General features: G+C 38.3%; 1 protein-coding gene across 3 annotated transcripts in view; it reads right to left on the bottom strand.

The window, feature by feature from the left end:
• The window catches only part of VPS13B (vacuolar protein sorting 13 homolog B), a 472,964-nt gene that overhangs the window by 439,039 nt on the left and 11,794 nt on the right, over nucleotides 1-22,131 (bottom strand). For all 3 annotated transcript variants that reach the window (XM_089517705.1, XM_089517703.1, XM_089517704.1), the window contains exon 3: nucleotides 21,814-21,957. In XM_089517705.1, the coding sequence (XP_089373831.1) occupies nucleotides 21,814-21,957 (144 nt within the window). The remainder of the gene's footprint in view (nucleotides 1-21,813; nucleotides 21,958-22,131) is intronic.

The raw sequence follows: 22,131 nt of genomic DNA, 5'->3' as shown, positions 1-22,131 counted from the left end.
TGCCTACGTGGGTGCCAAAATACCATCAAGACAGCTGACCCACAAGGATAATTGTACACTAGCCAATCCAGAGTACTGGAAAAGCCTATTTATCAACCCTGGAACATTTCCACCAACCAGACATGTGAGAATTATTATGGTATCACCTGGGCACCTCTTTAGTTTTATGCACTAGTACCTGTTTCCCATACCATGGCTCTTACTGGGTGTAGCCAGTTAGACTTTACTCCATCAAGTAACCAAAGATTTCCATGGCATTTCTTTTCATCATCCAGAGTTGAACAACTGTTCCTTCTCTGAAGATGCCAGCCACAGATGCTGGCAAAACATCAGGAATAAACTCTTCTATAACATGGCCACATAGCCCGAAAAACCCACAAAAAATGTTCCTTTCTTCTTCTTTTTTGATGCATCATGTGACCAGCTTCAGAGGCACTGGGTCCTTTGTACTGTTTGTTTTGAAATATGTACTGTGTTTCAGCTTGGGAAACAACTGTAGGTTTCTCTTTCTTTTTTGCTTGGACACTCCTGATATTCACTGTTGCTCAACTCTAAATTTAACCAGTGATTATGATGATTATGACTTATTTATATAGTGCCATTGACATTCAAGCCCTGCATAGAAAAGGGGCGAGGGAACATACATCCCTTCCAAATGCATAAAATAGTTTTTTAATGGGAGGGCGCATAAAGGATTCACTTGATCTCCAACATTAGTCCTTGTAATTATTTCTCAGCACTATCAGCCTTCTGCTGTAAATGTCTAATCCATGTTTTTAGGACCAGATTTCTGTTACTCTTGTCAAACCACCTTGCTTCCTTAATTGCCTAGAGAGATCCATGTTGCCCTGGACAACCAGAGACAAAGCTTTAACCACTGGCAAAGGGCCCAGAGATTCTGGTTCCCAAGGGGAAAGCGCTCTTGAAGCTGGAACAGTAAAACCTGTGAATTCTTTACTTCAGGGTACCTTATAACTTCTGTATGAATTACAGAGTGCATTACAAGTGCTGTACTAGCTGCTGCTTTTAGTACAATGGTTAAAATTAAGAGTGTTATTTGAAAGCTGCTACAGAAGGACTTGAGCCATGCCAACCACATTGCACTTGGTAATTCTTAGTTCTTGCATGCTTTCCCAGTCCACTTTGCCTCTCTCACTGGTGGTTAGCTTCTTTGGTGTTGGCAGGGTCTAAGGAGATGCTCTCTTCTCCATTTTAATTCTTTTTTTGAACCAATTATACCAGTTCCATAGTCCTATAAAAATTGCATCTACTGTACTGTAGTTTCTCTATGTTCTTCACAAGAACTAATTGTAAAAACTACATTTACAGTGTTGTAGTGGGGGGACTGAAAGAAGGGCCTCTCCTGATGATCTCAGAGCCCGGGCCGATGCATACAGGGAGATACAGTCTGCCAAATAACCCGGGACTGAGCCATATAGGTTTTATAGGTCGTAACCAGAACTCTGAATTGTGCCCGGAAACAAACTGGCAGCCGCTGGACCTGTTTCAACAGGGGCATTGTGTGGTCTCTGTAACTTGCCCCAGTTAACAGTCTGGCTGCAACTCTTGGGACCAATTAAAGTTTCTGAACACTCTTTAAGGGCAGCCTCAAGTAGAGCATATTACAGTAGTCCAAACAGGATATAACCAAGGTGTGTACTCCCGATGCCAGAACCAGAGTCTCAAGGAACAGGCACAGTTGGTGCACAAGTTTTAAATATGCAAAAGCACTCCTGGTCATTGCATAGAATTGGGAATCCAAGTTCAAAGCTGAGTCCAGGAGTACCCCCAAATTGCTAACAGGGGGAACATAACCCCCTCTCACACGGACTGGATCACTATTCCCCGATTCCTCTGTCTTGTTTAGAATAAGTTTCAATTTGTTTGCCCTCATTCGTCCATTACTGTTAACAGTCACTGGTTTAGGATCAGGACACCCTCCTTGGATTGAGGTGGAAAGAAGTAGTAGAATTGGATAATGTATATTGGTGGCACTGCACCAGAAAACTCCAATGACCCAGCAGTTTCATGTATATGCTGAAAAGTATAGAGGGAAAAACAGAACCCTGAGGGACCCCACAGGCCAATTGCCAGGGCATCAAGCAGGAGTTCCCCAGCACCATCATCTGGGTTTACCCATCATAGAAATAATGGAGCCACTGTAAAACAGTACCTCCAATCCTATGCCAGTGAGCCAGCCCAGAAGGATACCACGACTGGTGGTATTGAAAGCCACTAAGAAAGCCACTAAGAGGTCCACCAGTACTAACAGGGACACACTCTCCCTGTCCAGTCCCCTGTGTAGGTCATCCACCAAGGTGACCAAGGCTGCCTCTGTTCCATAGCCAAGCCTGAAACCAGATTGAAATGGATTTAGATAATCCGTTTCGTCCAGAAACTCCTGGAGTTGGGAAGCCGTTGCACATTCCAATACCTTGCTCAAAAATGGTAAGTTGGACACTGGGTGATAATTATATATTATACAGTGCGCCCTTGTTTTACGCGGGGGATTCACGTAAAACATAAAACATATGCTTGAGCCCCATTGCAAGTAATGGGGCTTGTGCTTGTGGTGCAGTGGCACAGCGCCAGAAGTAGCAGCACTGCTTTCAGCGTATGCTGAAAGCAGTGTATAATGTGCCCACGTATGACGTGGACGCACTGTAGTGGAATTCAGGGGTGGCTTTTCAGCAAAGGCCTCACAACTGCTTCCTTTAAGCAATAATAATAATAATAATAATAATTTGTATTCGTATTTCCCACTTCTCCAAAGATTGAAGCAGGATTACATCATATTAAAAATACAGTACAATACAAATATAAACTATAAAATACTAACACTGAATTAAACATTCCTATTAGTTCCTTAATATATAAGCAACTGTAGTCCTATGAGCGTCATTGGGAGTGGAGCATTAATTATGGTTTTATATAAAATCAGGTGGATACACCCGCTGGAATAGAACCGTCTTAAGTGCTTCCTTGAAGGCATCTATGGTGCTAATAAGACGGATCTCTTTCGGTAGACTATTCCACAATGTGGGGGCTGCGACTGTGAATGCTCTATGGGAAGTCAATATTAATCTTGTGTGATAATGTTCCAATAGATTCTTGCCAGATGTTCTGAGTGTGCGGGGAGGATTATGTAGGTGTTCCCACAAGTAACTCAGGCCCGAGCCATGTAGGGCTTTAAATGTAATAACCAACACTTTGTACTGTGTCCGAAAACTAACTGGCAGCCAGTGAAGAGATTTTAACACTGGTATTATATGGTCAAACATAGATGATGATGATGATGATGATGATGATGATGATGATGATGATGATGATGACGACGACGACATAAAATTTATTTATGTTTCCCCGCCTCTCCCGGTGGATCGAAGTGCGGTAACAGCACACAGTGTTTACATCAAAATTCAATTAAAAGCAGCTAAAAACAATAAAATATCCAACATCAGACAATAGCATCAACAAGCAAGACAGGGATCATACACAGATGGGGGCATATCATTCATATCATATCAGGGGGGTATTTATATCAGGTGGGGGTATGCTCGGCTAAAAAGCTCAATTTTAACTGCTTTTCTAAATGTTTCTAATGATGCCACCAAGCGGATCTCCTCGGGAATAATAATAATAATAATTTTTATTTCTATCTTCCCACCTCTCCCCATGGATTGAAGCAGGATCACAACAAGGTTAAAATCACAAGTTAAAAATTACAACAACATTAAAACCACAATAAAATAAAAACATAAAACCTAAAAAACATCAAATCTAAAAACAATAGCATCCATCAATCAAGGGGTCGGCTGGACTCGTTCCATACTAATTATCTTCATAGGAGGTCAGGAGGATAAGCATGGCGAAAGAGTTCTGTCTTTACCACCTTCTTAAAGATTTCTAGAGATGTAATAAGGCGGCTCTCTTCTGAGAATCCATTCCAAAGTCTTGGGGGGGCGCTATACTAAATGCCTTCAGGGAAGTAGAAACATGTTTGGATGATGGTATTTCCAACAAATTCTTCCCACTTGTTCTAAGAGTGCGGGGTGGATTATATAGGGATATGCATTCCCGTAAGTAACCTGGACCCAAGCCATGTAGGGAAGACTATTCTAAAGTCTCGGAGCTGTTGATGAGAATGCTCTTTGCAAAGTAGCAACATATTTAAAGGTTGCTATTTCCAAAAGGTTCTTACCCGATGTTCTAAGAGTGTGGGGCGGATTATATAAGGAGATGCAGTCCTGTAAGTAACTCGGGCCCAAGCCATGTAGGGCTTTATAGGTAATAGCCAACACCTTATACTGTGCCCGGAAGCAAATAGGGAGCCAGTGAAAATCTTTTAAGATAGGTGTAATATGGTCGAACCTTGATGAACTGGTGACCAATCTGGCTGCCATATTTTGCACTAACTGAAGCTTCCGAGCTTGGCACAAGGGTAGCCCCATGTAAAGCGCATTACAGAAATCCAGAAGAGAGGTTGCCTGAGCGTGTACCACTGTTTCAAGGTCCCTTCTGTCTAGGTAGGGTCATAGTTGGCATATCAACCGAAGTTGATAGCAAGCACTTCTGGCCATCGCATCTACCTGAGATGTCAATTGCAGGGACGAGTCCAGAAGATGTATTGGTGACCAGTCTGGCTGCCACATTTTGAACCAATTGAAGTTTCCGAATTTGGTACAAGGGTAGCCCGAAGTAGAGCACATTACAGAAAGCAAGTTGGAACACTGCCTTGGTGTAGAGAGGCACTGACTATCCCTTTCACTTTAAGGCACATACACACACAAAAGACAAATCTATAATGTGTCTTCTTGGCAAGGCTTGTTCAGAGAGGGTTTGTCTTTGCCATCCTCTGAGGCTGAGAGAGTATGACTTGCCCAACGTCATCCAGGGGATTTACTTCATCCCAAACAACATAGTACGCTGGCATGCCTAAGCAGTAGCACAGTATCTGAAATCTGTTAGGAGATACTAGCTCCCAGCTTGCCATTTTTATAGCACCTTTTTCTGCTCCTTACTTGGCAAACAGTAAGTCTACCAACCTGGATCTATCTCTTAAATTAGACCTATTATAGCTAGTAGATTGATAACACTACACTGTGCTATGGAGTCTGTAAACTAACCAAGTTATTGCCCTCATTTATAACATATCAGTATGTGCGTATTAAAAGTAGAGTCCACAACTTTGAATTGAATGGATGCTTAGGCTACTTCCCCCACCCTACTCTCAGGTAACTTTCCTTGTTGAAGCACAGCACATAGATTTGCTATGCGGAAACCACACTTTTGAAAAAGGTGCTTTCGCCCACATGTCTGATATTATACACATATTACAATGTTAATGAATACTGGGCAGTAGCAGACCTCATGTTCATAATTGCAAGTTAGTCAATTTCATCTGCCTCAACCATTACTTTGAAATTCAAGAGTTTTTCCCTTCACCCCAAAAATGCATTTTAAAAAAAAGCAAATGAAACCTATGTCTAATGTAGAAGTACCAAAGGAGGAAAGGGGGGATAGTAATGCTTTAAAAATCGCATGGTTCTACAAACACCACAGGGCCTGCTGTTGCCATATATTAATTGAATCCTGACAGTATTGGTGGGAAAGAGTTCATTTTCTAACATAGTGAATCATGAAGTCATTTCTTTTACTGTCCCCAAAATAGCTCATTTAGCACATAACAATCTCTCTTTCTCTCTCAAAATTTGGTTTCAATTATATCATTAGAATGTTATGCACGGTGATGTGGGTCTCTGTTAGCTACCACAGCCTCAAAAAAGAATGTAAAGTTGGTGGGGACGGGGGGAAGGATTGTTTTTGATTTACTGAGGACAAAGCAGTGGTTACAATAATTTCTGTGTGGCAAATAAAACTAGATTTATTAGCCCCATGAAAAGTCAATCCCATAATGTTTAAACAGTACAGAAAACACTATTAAGTTTGCTGGAATATTTTCCAGAGATGTTGTATGTAAAATTTTACTTAACCTCACATGAAAAATTCCTATTTTCTCTATTGTTTGTCTATATACCTAATATTTACTTGCATTCATTCTTAAATTTATTGGCAAAACTGGATTACAGAGAGGAAAATTCCAACTGATGTGTTGGTGCTGTTTTATATCACTAGCTAGCACTATTGGAAGCTCAGTAGCTAGGAGCAGCACTTAGCTACCACCAAAGTGCTCAGATTTCACCACAGGAATATAGGATAATATAGTATTTTCTCAGGAAATATGTTCTCACCCACTGGGGATGAAAACTTAAATCACTCTAATTGAAACTGGTGGTATAAATATTCTAATGTGAAAAATACCACGAGAGGAGTGAAAGAAAGCCACAAAGATCCACCATCAATATGCGGATGACCCCCAACGCTATCATTCCTTTCCACCCCAATGCAAGGAGACTGTCTTGCATCAGTAATGAATTGGATGATGGCAAACAAACTGAAACACAAGCCAGACAAGACAAAGGTGCTCTTGGTCAGGCAGAAGGCAGATCATTGAATAGGAATTCAATCTGTGTTAGATGGAGTTACACTCCCCCTGAGTTCACAGTTTGTACTCCTGGACTCAACTTTGAACTTGGAGGCCCAGGTTTCTGCAGTGGCCAGGAGTGCTTTTGCACATTTACAGGCTGTGTGCCAACAGTGCCGGTTCCTTGAGATGTCAGAAATTCATATGCAGAAAAACCAGCCAAGAGAGAAGAAATCAAAGAATATTTGACTTCTTGCAAATTAAACATTTTGTCAGAAAAGCAAAGAAATCAACTAAACCAACCAATAATTACAGTAGAAATTGAGCAAGCAATTAGTCATAGTAAATTGGGGAAAGCACCGGGAAATGATGGCCTAACTGCCATGTTTTATAAAACCTTTAAGGAGGAATTAAGTGAAATCTTTCAATTAATTATGAATGAAGCCATAGAAGGTAATATTCCAAATTCATGGAGGGAAGCTGAAATAATATTGATCCCGAAAGAAGACAAGGATATACAGTGGAACCTCGCCATACGCGCGCCCGCCATACGCGGCCTTGAGCATATGTGCTCAAGCCGCGGCGCGCGCACGGGGCGGAACGGACAGCGCGTCCCATTCAATTGAATGGGTGCGCGCGCCCATTGTGCGCCGCCGCGCCGCCGCGCACGAGCCCCATTGTTTACAATGGGGCTCGAGCATAGGCGGAAATCGCCATATGCGGTGGGATCCGGAACGGATCCCCCGCGTACGGCGAGGTTCCACTGTATGTGACCCATCCAATTTTAGACACATTTCTCTATTAAACAACGACTACAAAATTTTCTCATTTATTTTGGCTAATCAGCATAAGAAATGTTTGAAAGATTTGATTGATGAGGACCAGAGGGGATTCCTTCCTCAACAAAATATGAGGGATAATTCAAGAATTTTGGTGGATACTATAGAGTATTATGAAAACCATAATGATAAGAAATTAGGTTTGTTCTTTTTGGATCTAGAGAAAGTATTCGATTCAGTTAATTGGTTTACACTAATGGAATTGTTGGGGAAAATACTGGTAGGGAACAATTTTACCAATTGGATAGGGAAAATATATAACAATCAAAAAGCCCAAATTAGAATTAATGGAAAAAGGACAAATTTTATAGAAGTTAAAAGAGGAATGAGGCAAGAATGTTCCTTGCCCCCCTTTTGTTTCTACTTGTGATGGAATTAAAAACTCCTTATAAAAGAAATTTTATAAATTCTTATAAAAGAAATTAAGGGAGATTATCAAATTAAAGAAATTAAAATTAAGAAACATAATTATAAAGTTAGAGCCTTTGTGGACGATATAATCCTATTTGTTGAAGATCCGATGGAAAATATCAAAAAGATTCTAGAGATTATGGAAAAAATTGGTGAAATAGCAGGATGTAAAATTAATAAAAACAAATCTACAATCTTGACAAAAAATATGAGAGAGAAAGAAGAAAAACAATTGGAGGAAGAAGCTGGAATCAAAGTTGGGAAAAAAGTCAAAAATTTGGGGTTACAAATTACTAAAAAGATAGCTGAGTTTTTTGAAAATAATTATAAAAATTAAGGAAGACTTGACTAACTGGAACAATTACATTTATCTTTAATGGGCAGAATATCTACGATCAAAATGCTTGCTTTACCCAAGATTTTGTTCTTATTCCAAATGCTACCAATAATAGTGCATGATAAACTATTTCAAGATTGGAATAAAGATTTGTCAAAGTTTATTTGGAGAGGGAAGAAGGCTAGAATTAAACTTTTAAAATCATGCAAGATGCAAAAGAAAGGGGCGGATTAAATCTCCCAAATTTAAAATTGTACCATGAGGCTTGCTGTTTGTTATGGATCAAAGATTGGATCATACTAGAATACAACAAATTACTAGAATTAGAGGGTGATGGAATAGCATTTGGATGGCACGCATATGGGAAAGATAAACAAAATAAAATATTCAGTAATCATTGTTTAAGAAAACCACTGATTAAAGTTTGGAATAACTACAAAAGAAGGATAATACCAAAGATGAAGGGTTGGATTTCCCCTCATGAAGCCTTTTATAGAACAGAAATGATAAGAGAGGAGAAATGGTATAAATATAAGGATTTAAGAAAGAAAAGGGCCAGATTAGAAATAAAGTCAAGAGAAAAATTAAACGAGAAGGGATGGAATATTAATTGGTTCGCCTATAGGCAAATAGTTGATATTTGGAAGATGTTAAAGTTTACGAAATTGAGGAAAACCAAAAGAAATCTGAACTAGAAAAAAAATTAATGGGAGAAAAAGACAAACTGATTAGGAAAATATATAAAGTGTTAAAACATGTGATGTAAGAAGTGGTGAAAAAACAGATGGTGAAATGGGCAAAAAAATTTGGGTATACCATTCAAATGACACGATGGGAAAAGGTCTGGATTAACAATTTCAAGCTCACAGTCTCTCAAAATTTAAGGGAAATTTTTTACAAAATGTTCTTCTATTGGTATCTTACACCGGAAAAACTTGCAAAAATTTACAAAACTAAAAACAATCTATGTTGGAAATGTAAGAAAGAGGTTGGAACCTTTTATCACTGTTGGTGGACATACAAATGGGCAAGAAAGTATTGGAAAGCAATAAATGAACAAATTAATGTAATTTTGAAGAAACATATAAGACTAAAACCAGAATGCTACTTATTAGGGATTTTTGAAAAGGATATAAAAGGGAAAGAGGAAAAATTATTTTTTTAATAATAATAATAATAATAAATAGTTTATTTATATTTTTTTACATGGTTACATTAGCACAAATATGCTTCGCACAAAAATGGAAAAGTGAAACCTGTCCAACAATTTATGAGTGGTTAATGAAATTGTATGAGGGAATACAGATGGACAGATTAACACAAGCTATGAGAGATAGACCCAAGAAACAAGTGAAAAAAGAATGGAACGAAGTTATCAAGTTCTTAGAACAAAGGTGGGAGAAAGTAGCAGTAGTAAATTTGGAAGGAGGTTAAGCTAGACTCATCTTAATAAAGGTATATATAAACTAGATGTGTTACAGGATGAGGGGATCCACTGAGAAAAGAGATAGATGTAAGAAAGACGAGTATATACAATAGGTCAAAATTGGTAGGAAGGAAGTCAGTATGAATGAGATAGTTTGTTTGAGAATGTGGAAAATAGAATAAAGAAGAGTCAAATGGTAGAATAGAATGTAAATGGGATTAAGTAAGTGTGGATGGTTAGTGTAAGTAGGGAGACGGATAAGAAGAAAAGAAAAGGCAAAATCTGAGCTTGCTTTTTTGTAATTTATACACACACACACATATATATCCCCCTCCCCAAAAAAAAAAGGTATGGACAGTTGAATTCTTAGACACATAATCCATATAGAGGGCTGGCTGTATACTGATACCTATCTTCAATAGCTGAAATATTAAAGCTTTAAAGTTTTATATGTTACAGGTACAAAAGAAATGGACTTTACAGAATCCCAGAGAACTTGACCATAGTGCCACATGTCTCTCTCAGTAGAAGAGATGTTTATGAGCAGTGATGCTGAGAGGGACATAAATATAGCTGAACTTATGCTTTCTTACTTTCTGCTTCTGTACATGGCTTTGCAAAAGAATCAGTGGTTACAGTAGACTCATAGAATGAGCTACAGAGTAAAGTGTAAATGGGCTATTGGCCCCCACTCTTTTTTACTGTGTGTGACCATAGTACACACTCACCTCCTCACCCCTCCTTTTCTAGAGAGCTCTGAATACAATGCTCTGGCTCTGCAGTGGCCTTGAAGAGAACAGGATCAGCCTAGCTAGATGCCTACAACCTACATGAACGAAAAGAACAGCAAGAAACATTGTGATGTCCTGACAGGACTGATTGAATTTCCCCCTGCATTTTCTTTTGTGTTGGTTCAGGCCATAGAATATTTTAGTGTAGGAAAGTCATTGTACGGTCCGTCCTCGCCTTACGCGGGGGATCAGTTCCAGATCCCTCCGCGTAAGGCGAATTCCGCCTATGCTCAAGCCCCATTGGAAACAATGGGGCTCATGCGCGGCGGCACAGCGCGCAACAGGCATGCGCACCCATTCAATTGAATGGGACGCGCCGCCCCTTCCGCCCCGCGCACGCCCCGCGGCTTGAGCACGTATGCGGTTGGTGGGGACGCAAGAGAGGGCCTTCTCGGTGGTTGCCCCTAGACTCTGGAACTTCCTACCCAGGGAGATCAGAATGGCTCCCTCTTTGATGGCCTTCTGCTGGCAAGTGAAGACCTACCTGTTCACACAGGCATTTAAGGAATTGCTATAAGGACAGACTGGGATGTTGGACCAGTTTAAAAAATTCTTTTTAATGTACGTTGTTGTCGGTTTTTTTAATGTTTTTAATTGTACTGTTTTTTAATGTTGTGAAGCCACTGAGTCCCAGTCCTGGGAAAAGAGATGTGTGTGTGTGTGTGTGTGTGGTTCCCCTCTCCTATCTCTTTAGGGACTTGCCATTTCTCAGTTAATTTGTATTCTGTCTTGGGTCCCATTATCACCTTCTAGCCAGCTAGGTGTCCAACTCATGATGGTGGTAAAAATCAGGCAGGAAGAGTTAATATTAACACTTCAAAGACATTGCCATGTTAGTCTGGAAAATTAGTATGCAAAGGGATCTTGTAACACCTTTGAGATTTAACTGAAAAAAGAAACTGGTAGCATGAGCTTTCATAGACTTGTGCCTACATTCTCAGATGCATCTGAGCAAGTAGGCTCAAATCTATGAAAGCTCATGCTACCAGTTTCTTTCTTTCAGTTAAGTCTCAAAGGTGCTACAAGATCCTTTTGCATACTGATTAAGCTTTTACTTAAGCATTCGTAAGTATTGAAATCTCATGGGAAAATGAGTCAGCTCTTTGGTAATCTTTTAAGCTATTTATTATATGCAATTTGGTGGTTATGTATGCCTTCAAGTAATTTGAACCCTAAGCAAACCTATGGCAGAAGTTTCTTGGCAAGATTTATTCTGAGTGAGTTTCCTTTTGCCTTCCCCTGAGGCTGAGAAAGTCTGACTTGCCCAAGGTCACCCAGGGGGTTTCCATGGCTGAATTGGGATCCAAACCCTGGTCTCCACAGTCATGGTCCAATACTGAAACCACTACACCATGCTGGCTCTCATTATATGCAGTCACACATATACCCAACATATACTGTACATTTTGTCTAGAGAGAAACATAAGATATGCCAATGTCTAAGTGCCTTGCTTTGATCACAGTACTGTACATTACTTTGCATGTAAAGCATCATGCAGTCATTACATGACAGGATATGGCACAAAAGATGGTACATGTTCACAGGGACTGAACTTCGCTCTCTGATTTCCTTAAGACACTTTAATACAGGTAGTTAACACATAGAGGAAAAATACCAACTTGAACTATATAACTTTATAAACTATATAAATTTACAGCGTTTTATAAATAAACGTTAATAATAATAATAATAATAATAATAACTTAGCTATTTATCCATTAAGAATACCATCTCATCTGTTGAGAAACTATATATTTCTAAAGAAGCATCTCTTAAAACACAGGCATCTAAGGGCTAATCTGCTTGAGCACTGTTAAATCTAACAGCAGACATTGCAATCATAAGCATCTCCACAGACATCCATTATAATCACAAAGAGATACAGAGAGACTGGCAGAGCAGTCTGATTACAGCCTCCTCTTGGCTTCTTTTATTCTCTCCCTAGCCTCTGCTCAGCCATCAGCTGTTCTAGCAAAATAAAGATGCTCACAGTGCTTCATTTATGTTATCCAACCAAAACAGATCTTAGATATAACATCGCTCCAAGTCTTACTGGAGATAATATAAACAAACCATGCAGAGCTGGATCTTGGCTTTTGGCTGCCTTCTACCATATTACATCAGCCATTGCACCTGCTATGATGTTTTTTTAGCAGTTAAATCTACTCAGATATCAGTAGTGATAGAAATGAAAACATCATGATCTCTTTATTCACATTTGGGTAGGCGTTCCACCTGACATTAGCCTATCTCCTTGTTCCCAGGAACACACAAACTCTAATATACCTAGCTTCCTGCATTATATCTTAGATTCTGCATCATATTCTATACATTATACTCTGTATATATACTTCCAGGTCAGACCTGTTACACAAGGGATTAGGAAAACCTGTTACATGACACAGAGGCCCACAAAAACCTAGAGCTGACCATGGTTCTATAGAAAATTTAAAGATATCGCTCTGTACCTTAAGATATCCCACTGCCTTTGAGTCCTCTCCCTCTTATGAGATCCATCAAAGTGATCCTCCTGTTTCCCTGTGCCACACCTGTTCACTCTAAAGCCTGGATGCAGCCACTGAGAATCGCTTACATATATGCTATCCTACCCTTTCCATTCCACTGGGATTTCTATATTAATACTTAACAGCCAAACAGAAAAATATATATTAATATGTTCTTGTGTTCATGAGCTATGTTAGTGAAAAGAACCACACAAGCTGAAGCACAGACTCTAGGATGCTTACAGCACAATTGTCTACATATTTACTCAGTGTTCAATGGTGTTTAATTCTCTTGTAAATGAATTTAGGAATGCAGCTTTAAATCCTACTGAAAGTCAATCAGATTTCAATAGAGGTTGTTTGAATAAGGACAACTAAATTTTAAAACCTTATTTAACCCTCACTTAGGCAGATGAAAAATATTTGAATCAAGTCCTTTCATCCCTAACTCTAATCTCTACATGATCCTCCATGGAGAGGATCAACACAGCATGAATTTGTTGCCCTCCCACCTGGGCTTCCTATTTAAGCACTCACATCGGCTTCTCTGCTACATGTTTTGCCCACAAAATGACATGGGGCATGTTACACTGAGCAGAACAAAAAAGTATCCCAATGGCAAAATATAATATATTTGTTGAGACAATCACATCTCTATCGTCATTTCTTGTTCAAAAACGTATAGTGCAGGTAATAGCAACATGATGACAGTGTCACCTGAAGATTTTAAAATGCCTAGATTTTAGATGTAGCTCTGTTTGCATTCTGCAACAAAGCATGGCTCTAGAATACTACAATATCTAAGAAGTGTGATATGTTCCTTATGAAAATTCTTGTTATCCTGTTCATCTTAGAACAGCTATTTAAACAGTGTACTGAGACATCTTCAAATAAAATGCATTATAGCTAAGACTGTTTCAGCCTTAAAAGTGGTTTAAAATGTTTTAATAAAATCTAACCAACAATTTAAAAGCAGGGAAGTTAAAACATTAAGCACATTCCTTTATTGCAATTATATATGAATAGCTCAAGTGCACATTAACAGATTGCAATGTACTGAATTTTAAGATTTCAGATTACTACACAAAGTAACACACACTAATTAGAGCTCCAGTACATCTGCAACTACATCCCCATGACCCACCAAGACAGCTGCACTCTTATGGGACAATGACATTTACAAATTCCTGACAAATGCATGAGATCCGGAGCTAAAGCATTATCGGTTGAGGGGATCTAACTACAGAATGCACTCCCCTAGGAACTCAGACACTTGGAATTCAAATAACTTTAGGACATATGGCAAAACCTTCTTTGATATAATTTTTCCAACAAGAGAAATATATTTAAATTTTAGGAAGATTCTATACATTCTTTCCCAAGAGTTGCTTCCTACAAGAGAATACATACAAGATTCAGTATGATGTACATGCAAGCAACTATTTAGAGGTAAATTGCTTAAGTAAATCACAGGAAATGGTAGAATGATATTAGGGTCTTGCACAAAACAACAGCATAAATTTATGACTAAACAAATGACAACAAAATTAATTGATCAAGTCAATAAAAAATATTCAGAACTTTTTAAAAATAAAATTTTGTACTTTGCAGCAACATATTAGGCTAAAAACTGAACCTTGAATAAGCAAATAATTTCTAATTTTAGCAAAGGTAGCATAATTCTTGGATGGCTGACTATCAAATCCTACAAATTAATCAACAACCTCACCAATTGAGGATTTTCTGATATTCTTAAAAACCACACTGTGGCGGGATAGTCAATGGATTTCGATATGTTAACTCCACAAAAGCCTTCAGTAGAAAGGATGATACAAATGGCATAAAATTTACCAATAAGAAAAAACAAAACTTGACTAAGCAATGGACCTAAGTGTGGTTAATAATGTTGCCTAAACAGTGCTAAATTATCATTGGCCAAAGTTGGGGGGGTATATGTTTGAAAGGAACAAATGCAGCAAGCCAGCAGAACCTACATGTCTTCTCACTGCTTGTCCTTGAATTAAAAAAAATTCTGCAGCATTATGTCTGGCCACAAAAGCAGGAAACATCACCTAATCCTCTTTAGGTGAACTTGATTACAAGACTGCAATAAACTTAAATTGTCATCTTACCATATTTAAACACAAATAATATAACTCTAGAAAGGGGGGGGGGATTCTATGAAGATTTTGCACTTTCCCCATAAAAGGGTTGCCATAATTCTCTACTAAAAACCGGGACAAAATGTAGGACACAATTTAGACCAAAATATTGGACAATTGTAGGATAAAATTTAACCTGAAATGTAGGACATTTAAGAAAAATAGAGGACCTTGAATGTCCTACATTTTGGGCTAAATTTTATCCTATAATTGTCCTATATTTTGGTCTAAATTTTGTCCTACATTTCGTCCCAGTTTTTAGTAGAGAATTATGGCAACCCTACAAACAAGGTAATTAAAGTGAAAAAACATGCAAGCATGAAAAAAATATAATCATAGTAATGTTCTATTTTGTTTAATGTCTACATGCAAACCGAAGTCAAACAGTAACCCTGTATATGTCAAACTGTTTATGCTTTAGATACTGCGAAACTTAAGTGTTTTGTGGATTTTGCATAATATTGTATTTTGTTATATTGGCAACACAACTACCCCCGGATATATTTTAAAAACCAGGGTGCTTCCCATTTCCCTTCTTTCACAATGCTTTTTAAAAGATCAATTTCTTCTCTTCTTCAAGCCAAATCATATTCTTGCAAAATTCATTTTTCAGATTTTGCTTGTAAAGATTTAATTCATAATTATACTGTGAATCATTTCCTATTTCTTGCTTAATGTTGTTCAGTGTCTCTCGCTAACTTGAAGACACAGTTAAATTCTTTGGAGTCACAAGATTCTAAACCTAATGTCCTATAAAATTTATTTCCAAGATTCTTTCAAGCCATAGGCTCTTCAGGCTTCCAGTTCTGCAAAACTTACAGTACATGATAAACTTCATGAACTTTCTATCTGCTTTAAATTGACTTCTAACCGAATTGTGGACTTTACCTTATCCATTTCTCTGTTCCCTTTATGTTTGTTTTTAAGTTTTAGAGATGGGATACCTCACATTATGGTTATGTTTCAACATTTTAGCTGTACAATAATGTTCTAGATGGTTTACATAGTTTCATTATTCCATTGGATGTTTAAATTGTATTATTCCAGTAAACACATGCAATTTATGAGTGTATAAGTTTTTTTGCATTATTGTTAAATAATCATTCACAAGTACAAGTCTTTCCTGGTTAGTCTTTTTGTCACTCAGTTTAGAGACCTTCTGTGTGTAAGGGTATACTGCCCTATGTTCCCCCTTGAGCTGTCTCAGGTGAACTTTTCTCCATGTAATAAACTATGAATAATTTAACCTATGTACATAACTCCTCTCTTCATGTCATATAATAACTAAACCAGGAGGTTACCATAAACCCAACTGTTGCCAAACAGAAAACCACAGTGACCATGTTAGACCACACCTTGAACTTAAACTGGTTTGAAACAGGTTTAAGATCCTACCTTGTCCTGAACGTGGAAACAAGTTTCTCCATTTGGACAAAATGAAAAGCTATCGTTCTTTGGGGTTAACAGGTTTAAGTGCCATACACTATGAAAGGAGAATGCCACAGGTTAAATGTAGCCAGATCCATGTCTACGATATCCATGACTATGATCTCCCATAAGTAATTTCTGTTTCAATTTCAGAGTAAATCCATAGTGAGGTTAATTTGATCAAAATGACAAAACACTGTGTCAAAATGACAGAGGACTGTGCTATATAATAAAATGCTGGCTACCTTAATTACTGATCTCTTGCCTCACATCTGCTTTGGCCCAACACTTGACTCTAGGGACAAGAGGCAGGTTATGTTAATGAGAATAAGTCCAAGGTGTCAAAGAAAGTAAGAGCACCCAGAAAGTAGGACAAGAGTTGAAATCATGTGGCCCTCCAGATGCTGGGATGGATAACCATCAATGCTTCCCTATATAAACAAAAAACTACACATTCTGAAAGGAAAACTATCATTATCACCAAATTAAATAGAAATGTTAGCCCTGGGGATACTGTCAGGACAATTTTTTTAGCACTCACATAGAATGAAATTGAGTGGTGATAAACCAAAAATGCTAGGAGAAAACAGGCAAAATAATGTTGCCTCACTCAATATAGCCCCAATAGTCTATATTAATCTGTTGGGGATCCACTGCATTAAAAAGCAAAACAAGTAATTTAACACCACATGTCGCATGGTACCATTTACCATTAATTCTCCAGAAAGTTCAGAGGAAGGTTTTTATGGTTTTATGGCCTGAACTTCTTAATAAGAAAGAGAATGGACCTGATTCCCTGAACACTTTCTCTAAAGAACATAACATTTTGAAGGTTAGCTGCTGGGGTCAGGGACCACACACAGAGACATGTGTATGATTCTTCTCAGTTCAGAAGCTTTCCCCAGTCTAGCACAGAAAGTTCAACAGCCTATTCAAATAAGACATGGAAAAAACAACACTATCCCTTTAAAGTTTTACTATGCCACTCGACTTAAATGCTTAAAAAAATTCTTTCTTAGATGGAAATGAAAATGGGATCTCCCCATTAGAACTGATCTCATCCTCTTCCACTCTAGCAACCACAATCAGGATTAATGTACAAAAGGCTTTTCCTTGTGTCTGATTTTAACCCCTGGGCTATGGGGAGAAATAGGGGGCACCTAACCCATACCCAAGGACCATAAATAGCTTATAACTCCCAACTGTTTATGACTGCTTTAAAGGGAATCTGTGGTACACAGTCAGTTGCATTAATTCTGACTGTCAGATTGCCACTCCTTTTTGCGCAGGCCAGAAGCAGGCACAAGTCTGGGCAAGCGGACATCTTCTGGGCATCTTGGAGGCATACAGTGTCTAAATGCCACGTCCCCAACCTACCAGGAAGCCAGCATTTAGAGCTGGTCTGTTTTGCCCCCAAGTCTACAAAATATTATGCTACAACTTCTTTCACTCAATTTCAAAGATGCTACAAGATTCCTTTGCACACTGGGAAACAATATATAATATGAAAGTAGAATTTGTGATACCATACATCCTATCAACACAAAGAATGATATACAGATAACATGTATAACCAGCTTTGATGAAAACCACTTAAGAGTGTAAGATATATTTTAAAATAAAAGGCAAAGAAAATGCTTAACCAGATATCTGAAGCTCTTAAGGGCAGATGAGGAAAGGGGGAAGTTGGAAACTAGTAATCTAGGAGGAGTTATTTGTCATGATATAAAATGAATTTATAACTTCCTAAATATATGCTTAGAAAGGGGAAAGATTGCTTTCATTTACATTCTTCTTATTACAAAGATAAATCCTATCATTGGCTTGAATCCAAGAGTTACTCTCCAAGGGTGAACATACCATGGAATAATTTGTCCAAATGTCAGTTGTAATTTTCAAAACTCCTTTCTTGCTATAGATTCTTAAACATCTGTAACAAATACTTGTTTTGGGAGTGCTTTACATTTGTGACATTTGACCTTTTGCTGTATGTGCCACAAAATTCAAGTTTCAAATACCAGGCAAGCAGGAAATCTGATCATTCCAGCAGTAGCCATCTGCGTGGTCCAATATCAAATATTAGTTCTGGGTTGCACAAAGTCATGTGTTACAAATCTGTTTCTGCAACTTCTATAATTAGTCGTAATTTGCTGCATTTAAAATGTGTTTCTTATGGGACATCTGGCCTCAAAACTTTTACCTTAGGAAGGAAAAAATACTTCAGTTCTGGAAATCTTTTTAAATAAAGCACTGCATGGTGGGCATAACTAGAACCAGACTTCTTAAAACATGCACCACTTCTCATTATATTTAAATATTAAATGACATGAAAATATGCCAAAAATTGAGTTACCAGTAACTAGACTTGTGAAATCTAATTATTAACCTTGATGCCATTAAAAAGATTAATACAGTCTGTATCATAGCTTGTGTTGTTGTTTGTTGTTGTGTGCCGACTCATAGACACTAAGGCAAGTTTCTTCAAAAGAGGTTTCCCACTGCCTACCCCTGAGGCTGAGAGAGTACAACTTGCCCAAGGTCACCCAGTGGGTTTAATGGCCAAGCTAGGACTCAAATCCTGGTCTCCAAAGTCGTAGCCCAACATTCAAATCACTATGTCACGCTGGCTCTCCATTGCTTGGGAGTCCTGTATATTTCACTTGAGAATCAATAAAATGTAACATCAATAACAACTGAAAGAAAAGCAAATTAAGCAGACCAATAATTTAAGTTGGTAAGTGACAAGAACCAATTTTACTTCCAGTACAGGTACAAGAAGGGGACTTAATCAGCATCGCAACTCACTCTAATACAGTGGCCTCTTCTTTTCTGCGGGGGATCCATTCTGGACCCCCCTGTGTAAAAGAAATTCCACGTATACCCAAGCCCCATTAGAAGTAATGGGGCTCATGCTTGCAGCAGCACACACACGCCATGGGCATGCACACCATTGCTCCTTCCTGCATGCGGTGCCGCTTCTTCCGGCGCTGCTTTCAGTGTATGCTGAAAGTAGCGTATAATGTGCCTGCATATGATGTGGGTGCTCTGTCTGTGATATGGGCTTCACTTTGGTTCTCTTCACTAAGTTCACATGGGGGCAATACTTTATTTTAAAGGAAACCCAACATGACAAAGCCAATATAATACATTCAAAAATGTACAGTAGAAAAGAGTTGTGCACAAGCATCTTGGGATCTGATTAAAGCTAAGGATCCAGCCAGAATCACAGATCTGTGCAGATATACAAATAGGGTATGTCAGGTTCATTTCCAGCTTCCCTTTTAAACATGGATTCTGGGCAGCTACAACGTCCTTCCTAGAAGAGAGGCAGAAATGGAATCAGCCTAACTGAATACTGGCAGCCATTATCATGCATCTACCTATTGCAGTTTTAAATTTTGGGGAGCGACTTCTGGGTACTGTGGCATACACATTTTTATAAAAATAATTTAAAAAGCCAGAACTCATTGAGGCAGTAATTTAGTTTAACATTAGCTGCACAGAAGTTGTGACTTCTCAGAGATTTTGTAAATGTGGATTTTAGTGCTGTCATGGTAAAGTAGGAAGACAGCAGTTGCCAGTGACAGAGCAGAATTTTATTCAGTTTGATTATCAATAAAACATGAGAAAAAATCACACTTCCCTGTTCAATATGAGAATTTTTTAATGTAGAAGTTCTTTAATAATTTAAATTCTCTAGATTGCATTATGCAGTTTTCTGACCTCTGTCAAGCTGTGTACACAAACATACTGAGCAATAATGCACACAAAAATTAATTCAACTTTCCACAAAAGGGACAGAATAAACTGAAGACTGGAAAAGTAGAAACCAAGAAAAACCAATATTGCCAGATCTGTCCATGTCTGAGCAATCATATACACTATTGCCCACCCTCAACTCCTCGTACACTGAATAATTTCTCATATACTATCATAGCTATTGCATCCATATAAGAAGCAAAGGGATCTTGTAGCATCTTTGAGACTAACTGAAAGAAAGAAGCTGGTAGCATGAGCTTTAGGAGACTTGGGCCTATTTCCTCAGATGCATGAGGTGGAGTGGAGAGTCCAGGGACAGAATGATATGAGCTGGTTGTGTGTGAGAATGTCAACTGAAATTCAAAACCTTGTGCGTATGGAGATGAGGGTCCAAAACAAACTGCAAAATAATCCAGTTTGTGACTGCTTTAAGTGCCCAGGCTCAATGCTAGAAAATTCTGGGAACTGTAGTTTTGTGAAACATTTAACTTCCTCTGTCAGAAAGCTCTGGTGCCACAATAAACTACAATTCCAAGGATTCCCTAGCACTGAGCCAGGGCTGTCAAAGCAATCTCAAATTGGATTATTTCTGTAGTGTTTTGGACCAAGGTGACAAGTTCCATTTTAACTATGGTCATTGGGAGCCTAAGCCAGGAGGAAAGATGTTGCTTAAAGCCAAGGAGACTAGATAACCATATGAATAAGTATTGGGATGTAGTACATAAACCACAGTGGAAATCCTTACAGCAAGAGTTTGCTTGGGTGAAGAAGGAAGCAGCACAGCAATCAGTGGTGAAAAAGGAAAGTGTGGTGGGAGTGGCTTGGGGAATAAAGGAAAATTATTTTATTCATTTATATTCTGACTTTCTCATAATTATGGGCTCCAGTAAAGAAATAAAGTTTTGTACATGAATGCCTAAACCGAACTCAGGTGTTACTCCATTGTCTAGTCTTCCTTCCTTCACAATCAGTCATACACACACACACAACTATTTGCAACTGCACATACTCAAATATGTAACTTGCTCATTGTACTTAGCAGAAGCTAGAACTTGAGACAATTCACAATTCCAGCAACCTGTTATTTGACAACTCCATCTCAACATTCCAGCCATCCCTTGGGCACATCCAACCCTGTACTGACAGAAAAGTTAAGAACCTGGGTTTACAATTACAGAAGAAAGATTGTACAATTGTATACAGGGTGTACAATTACAGGACAAAAGCTCACATATGACAATTAGTTCAGGGACAACAAGAAAGGGATGTTAAATCACTTAAACCCAATTTAGAGCACTGGTATGAAAGAATACAATATTATAATATTAGAAATTAAAATTCAGTCCTACATCACTTTCTGATATTGCAAATATGCCAGTACTCAACTACAGTAAAACAATCCATTCTCTCAGCTGGTAGAAAATAGAAAGAAGAAAAGTCCAGGAAAAATGCATTAAGATGACTTGGAGCAAAAGTGATGTAATGAAGGGGAAAAAACTGAACTGGCATCCACAACTTTGTGGCAGTACACAAATATTCTCAGTAAATGTAAAAAAAACTCAGAAGAAGAATAAAAAGCAGCCACTTGTAGCCAGCCAAATCAAAAGTTTCGGGGGGGGGGGGATTAATTCACACCTGCTCCCTTATTCAGATTTGCAAGTTCTGTTTTACCTGGACTCCATCCTTCAGCTTCAAGATGCATTCCATCGTATTGATTGTGATTACGACTGGCTCTGAACCAAGCTTTGTCCATGGTACGTGGATACGCAATTCATGAATATGTCCACTTAAAAATGTAAATGGTAATTTCAGCTCCTTGAAAACAAAAGTTACAGGAAATGACCAAGTTAGTTATATAATGACCAATATATAATTTAACTCGTTTGCCTGTTAAAAACTTTCCGGTTGAAAGGTAATTACTGTACTATATCACATAAGTTTCCTATGCAATTAATTCTCACCTTCATATTAAATAAGTGGATCCTGCAA

This window comes from Sceloporus occidentalis, unplaced genomic scaffold (genome assembly GCF_023333645.1).
Source record: "Sceloporus occidentalis isolate IW3139 unplaced genomic scaffold, rSceOcc1.0.p SCAF_3, whole genome shotgun sequence".
Lineage (NCBI taxonomy): Eukaryota > Metazoa > Chordata > Lepidosauria > Squamata > Phrynosomatidae > Sceloporus > Sceloporus occidentalis.
This window is presented reverse-complemented; position numbering and strand designations above follow the sequence as displayed.